This window comes from Crocodylus porosus, unplaced genomic scaffold (genome assembly GCF_001723895.1).
Source record: "Crocodylus porosus isolate Cpor-Errol unplaced genomic scaffold, CroPor_comp1, whole genome shotgun sequence".
NCBI classification, from domain to species: domain Eukaryota; kingdom Metazoa; phylum Chordata; order Crocodylia; family Crocodylidae; genus Crocodylus; species Crocodylus porosus.
In genome coordinates, this window is record NW_017728949.1 from 42,432,842 (window position 1) to 42,439,146 (window position 6,305).

At 42.4% G+C, this 6,305-nt stretch overlaps 1 protein-coding gene across 4 annotated transcripts in view; it reads right to left on the reverse strand.

Moving 5' to 3' along the window:
* PDK1 (pyruvate dehydrogenase kinase 1) overlaps positions 1 to 6,305 on the reverse strand; it is a 47,006-nt gene that overhangs the window by 26,542 nt on the left and 14,159 nt on the right. For all 4 annotated transcript variants that reach the window (XM_019553740.1, XM_019553741.1, XM_019553739.1 and 1 more), the window contains 3 exons: positions 5,768 to 5,844; positions 2,041 to 2,139; positions 919 to 1,029 (listed from right to left, as the gene is read on the reverse strand). In XM_019553740.1, coding sequence (XP_019409285.1) covers positions 919 to 1,029; positions 2,041 to 2,139; positions 5,768 to 5,844 — 287 coding nt within the window. The remainder of the gene's footprint in view (positions 1 to 918; positions 1,030 to 2,040; positions 2,140 to 5,767; positions 5,845 to 6,305) is intronic.

Sequence of the window (6,305 nt, forward strand, 5' to 3'; positions counted from 1 at the left end):
GCCCACCAAGCTATTTTATCCAGCCTGTGGGGCCCCTAAAAAAATTAGAAAATTAATCTGCCCTGGGCTGCCTGTCATGCAGCCCTTGATGGCTTGCCAAAACTCAGTAAGTGGCCCTCCACTCAAAATAATTGCCCACTCCTTAGCTAACGTGTTCTATGCCCCAGGTTGCACCAGGATCAGAGTCCTGCCTGAAGATAAACGGAGAAGGGGGCAGGAAGGGAAAGATGCAGGGGGTCACAGGCAGCAAGGGGGTGAGGGTTTGGCTGCTTGACTCCCCTACTGTCTCTCCCCCCCTACCGCTGCTTTCCCTGCCTTAGTGATGAGGGTTGAATTTAAGAAGACCCTTCCAATAAGATTCTATGCAGGAAAAATTATTACAAATTTATAAATTTTCCATGTACAGAATCTAATTATGATGGGGTTCATCTTAAAAACACTACCATAATGTACACACTTCCTTTCTTTTTCAGGACATCATATATTTCAAACAAAATGACAAAAGTACACTTGAAGGCAGGAGACTTTAAAACACATAAACATTCCTAAAATAATTTTGTAATCTACCCAGCAGTAAGAATCAAAAGATCAGAGTGCTATACTTCCAAAACAGATGGTAAACAAATCTTACGGTGGTACAAGGAACATAGCTCCATGTTCTGCTCTGCATGTCTAATTTGTTCAAATTTGGAAGAACAAAAAAGTTCAAACTCGTGTTTTAGTAAATATTAGGCATAAATTGGCATCTTTCCTATTTCGTATTATTATATATTCTGTTGCTGCTTTTAAGATTTTTACATAATTTTCCTGTTTGTTCTCAGAAGAACATTTCAATTAATCTTTAACACTAAAGGTGTCAGATTATCAAGCATATAATCTGGTAATAAGCATAAAATATACACAAACACACATACAGACCAGGGGTGTTGCTCTTGATGTCTCAACACGAGGATGCGGTGCAGTTGAATACATGTAGTTGAACAGTCTGTCAATCTTCCTCACAGGAACGCCACCACCACGATCACTCATCTAGAACATAAGTAAACATGGTTAGCATTGTTCCTGCACACACTCACGCACAACGTAACCTGATTTTCACAAAGAATAGAGTTGAAAATAAATCTAGACAAATCTGATGTTTTATTCTGCAGCCATCCTTCCTTCCCTTGAATCATGAATTTTGTCATTTCACTCAGACTGCCTTCCACCTTCATTTTTCAACCAGTTCTTCCCAATTAGTAAGCAGCAAATCAAAAAAGCTTCCCCCACCTGATTTCTTCATCTGCACCAATCAGAAGTTGCTGCTCCCTCTGTGCAGCACCTGTGCTAGGTACCCAGCCATGTTCTGCCATCGATCACGTGTGCTATTTCTCCCTTTTACTTTAACTCAGAGATCTTCAGTAAGCCTACGTCCCACTTCATTCTATACCTCACAAAAAGTATATTTGCATCTCTCAAAACAAATATTTAGATATCACCTCTAGAAAAAGATGGTTCATCAACTTGCAGTCTACTAGGAATTTTAACTACCGATACAGATTGGAACATGCATTTTTATTACACCAGGTAAATTCCAGCGGATGGAGTCTACATCTCCATCCCCTGCCCCACACACTGAGGGGCTGGAAGCAACAGGTCAGGAGTGAGGAGCACTGGGTCAGGACTAGCCAGTGTTTACAAATGGGTCCTGATACAAAAAAGGTTGAAAATCGCTGGCATAGGGTAACCTCCCATTGTCACTGCTTCTCCCCACCAAGGCATAGGGGAAGCTTCTACTGCCAAAGCTCCAGCTCCCTAGGCAAGATCCAATGGCTCCACAGGCCATAGGCTGCTGAGCACTGATGTACACCCTAACCACAAAAAAAAAGATAAAGTAACATCACATTCATTATCTCCCTCTTTCACACAAGAATTATCACATTCACATTATCTCTTTCATAAAATCCTTGATATTCTCACTCATTGCTGACCTGAAACCCTAATCTGAGCCTTCCCCCCCCACAGGTCAGAAAATAACTATTTTCCCTCAAAAATGGTTACCTTCACAGTTAAATCTTCATTTCCCAGTGTAACGTGTACGTGAACTGGAGGATAAATACATCGATCAACATTGTGCTCCATCGTGGCTCTCATTGCATTCTGAGAAATATTTTAAGTTGAGCATAAGTAGTTTTTACTTTAACTTTGATAGTAAATGGATCTACAGTTAGGAATAGTTTCATTAGAATGCATTTGTAGGTTGGTAGTTTCCAAAAACAGGAAGCACCTAGTACTTGTTTAAACTATCACTGTTTACGTAGTTCATTCATAGAGCAGACTTTTGAAACAAGTATTTTAAAAGGCTTTAGAATGCTTAACATTATACAAATGGTGAAAGTTTAGTCAAGCAATCTAGAGGTTTCCTTTTTAAACTTTGAAATTATGCAAAGCTCCAAACAACTCAGTAATGATACAGACTGCTCAAGAAAACTCCAGGATTGGAAAAACTCTGAAGTCCATGTAGCAGCTGCCACTAGGGCTGTGTGATGCAGCACCATTCCACTTCTACTTCAATTGCGATGGAACAGCATCAAGTTCCATTTTGAAAGCACTGTTCCCTTTTGTTTTGTCAAAACTGTTTCGCTGTTTCAGTGTTTCACCCATAGGCTATAATGAGGAATCATGAAAATGCCTAAAACTTTGTCATTTCTTGCCTGATTCAGATGAAACTTGCACGGATGGTAGCCCTTTCTGAGGGCACAAAGCCTACCATGCTTCAAAGAAATAGGTAGAAGTTTCTCAGAAACTGCACCTCAAGGTGTTAACAAGCAAAACTCCTGTCACTTGCTGGTAGTGGCAGCCTCCTGTCATCCAGCAGGCAGATGGAGCGTCCACCCACACCCCTAGGAGGACTGCAGGGCTGTGCTGGACTCCTCTTGGGATGCAGGCCCCTGCTCTGCCTGCCGGATGACAGGAGGCTGCTGCTGCCAGCTGGGACTGGCACTGGGCACAGCTCATGCCAAGCACCAGGAAGATTAGTACTGCCGTTGGGCCCCAGGTGGCAGAACCAGCCTCCTGTCATCTGGCAGGCAGATCGGGGACCCGCACCCCCCGGAGGAGTCCAGCACAACCCCTGCAGCTCTCCAGGAGGTGCAGGCCCCCAGATCTGTGCGCAAGATGACAGCATGCTGTCGCTGCTAGCTGGGGCTGGTGGCAGCACCAATCTTTCCACTGCTGGGTGCGGGCTACACCCAGCACCAGTCCCAGCTGGTAGCAGCAGCCTCCTGTCATCCTGCAGACAGATTGGGGGCCCACCTGCACCCCCAGGAGGGCTGCAGGGGCTGTGCCAGACTCCTCCCAAGGGTGCAGGCCCCCGATCTGCCTGCCAGATGACAGGAAGCTGCTGCTGCCAGCTGGGACCAGCACTGGAGCCAAGTAAGCCTAGCTTCGAAACTCGAAATGTTTCAAAACTTTTGAAACGTTTTGAGTGCCCTTGTTTCATTTCAAAGCTGTTTTGAAGGCTTTTGTTTCATTTTGATATCACTGTTTCAAGCTTGAAATTCATCAGAACATCTTCAAAATGAAACACCCAGCGAACTTCACACAGAGCTACCTGCCATACAATTTGCCCAGCTTAAATATGCTCTATATGACTGTGAAAATGAGACAGCAGTCGTTTTCCATTTTTGCTTCCTGGTAACATTTTAAAATATAATAATAAAAACAACCCGTCGTCTTAAAAAAAAAAGACTTTTTTTTTTACCATCTTCTTTTACCCCAGTCTACCATCTTCTTTTACCCCAGTCTTCCACAGTTTTACTAGAAGTCTTATTGGGAGAGAGATATTGTAAGTACTCTTGCCTTATTTTAAGGTGAGAGGAACTGAATCTTAACAAGCATCCTCTCTTTAAAGGATTAATAAAGCACTGGAGTTCAGGTACTAGCAGAATGTCATTTTAAGTAGTCCAACCAAAAAAAAAAAAAAATCAGTTTACATGTCAGTGTCTTGTGACATCATCGTTTTATTATTTCTACAGTGGATTAAAAAAAAGAAAGTTAGTGGTCCACAAATACATTTAAAAAGTATAGTTTTAGATCTTAATTGCTTTGCTTGTTCAGTTAGAATATGGCATACATAGATTCAATACATTAGGGGAAAAAATTGAAGAGCTATGGCCTAATAAAGAAATCCTGGTATGTTTTTCTGTACTGATGAGAAAGACAAGAAACACATTTTTCAAATCTTCATATTTTATATGCAGTGTTTGTGTAAACTTTAAGACCTATGATTCTCAGCCAGGATGTCAGGGTGTCAAAAACATACAAACCTGTTCTAGTCTGAGCTCTTTGCAATAGAGAATTGTTTGATTCCTTTTCTGTTGTTCAGAAAGGAGTGAAAACTAAGAGGTCTCATTTTCTAAAGGGTGCTTTGAGTCAGGAAAACCTGAAAGCCACCGATTTAGACATTTAGCTACTTGATTTGTTGGAAGACTCGATTAAATATGAAAGTAGGATATCATAGCTGATAATAAACATCAGAACAACTGCAGATGTTCCCTTTAGCATTTCTAAATGGCAATAATTGTGGAGGCCAGGGAGGTTAATGAATAGAGGATATATAGATTTCTCTAGACATATTTGGTTCAATGTTCTCCCTCTAAAGCATGCACTCCTGCCACTGCCGGAGACAGGATACTGAGCTAAAGGGACCATAGTCTTGCCCTGTATGATACTTCTTGGCTAGGGACAGACATTCAAAAAGCCTGAGCCTGAATTGACTCAGTCCTTGCAGATTCGTTTAACATGGCTAGGCTAAACCAGTTCGTAACCACACAGACATCCTCTGTGGACTGAAAAAATGCAAGCACATGCCTGCAGCCTCTTGGGCTTGAAGCCGGGGGACACTGGAGCAGCCCTCCTTTCCCTTCCCCAATGCTGAGCCAGGCCCAGGCAGGATGCTCTGATATGGGAGCCCCACCCCCACACCGCTTGATAACAGAACATTTATTAGCTCTGTCATCAGCATTTAGCACCCCATGAGAAAACAAAGCCTTGCTCATTAGTTGAAGCTCTTCTCAAACAGCTTTTTTCAAAAGAAGGAATGTAGGGATGTTACCAGCTAACCTGTTGATTAGCTCTTAAAAGCCCTAAGCTGGCACTGTCCTGTTGATTAGCTCCAAAAAGCCCTAAGCAGACACACACACAGACACCTCTCAGTGTTAGGTAGCATACCACATACTAGCTACCGTCCATGCTGTGGGAGAGAGGAGAAAGGGATCTCTGCTTAAGCAGTGAAGGGTGGGGGGGAGCCATGGCAAGGGGAAGCCAGGCAAACCCTGCTGTATCTCCAGTTTCTGCCAGAGCTACACTCAGGGAACACAGGGGAGGGGCCAGCCCTGCTGTGGAGCAGAGAGCCCTGCCCAGCCCAGAGAGCATGCCAGGATGCTGGGGGATTCTGACTTAACTTAAACTAGCAAGGTGTCTGGGACAGACACTACATAAAACAGTTTGACCCAAATCAGTTATGTCTGATACTACATTCAGCCAGGTTTGTCTCAAACTGGTTTCAGCCATTTTCTAACTGGTTTATGTGCACTGAATGTCTGTTCTATTACAGGTTTAAACCAGTTTCTGATCACTTAAACTGATTTATGTATAATGTCTGTTCCTAGCCCTTTTGTTTTTAAAGCCTCACAATTACAGGTACAGTTTCAAGTTGCCATTAAAAAAATGCTGAAGACACTCTTTACATAAAAATGTTGTGAAAGAATGATCCTACTGCACAAACCTTGAAAAGTTCAAAAACCATGTGATAGAGATGGGATGGTACATATACTACTTGTATGAGCTGTCCTGGGGATTTTACTGGAAAGAAGAAAGAAAACCAGACAGTATATTACATGTCCACTGTTAGTCTTAGCAATAGCCACATAGTTCAAAAGGTTATTTGAAAGTCTCTATTTTGTGTTCACTGTTAAAATATATTACAAAAATAGAGAAAGAAGCTGAATAGAAATGTTTCACTATACTGTTTGTCAAAAACTTTTCAGAATCTTGATTAACTATATTTTACATTTGTATGTTTATATATGCATCCTTGCTGCCAGATTTTCAAAAACCACAATTAGAAGTGTGCCAATAACTGTCCACAAGACCAAAGTCAGTGATAGCCAACCTTTCTGGCAGATGTGCTAGAAATCACCCTGCACCCTCCCCCCATGCCACTATCATAGAATCACAAAAGCGGGGTCAGAAGGGACCTTGTAGATCTTCAAGTTCCACCCCCTGCCTGGGCAGGAGAAAAAAACTGGACTCAAATGAGTCCA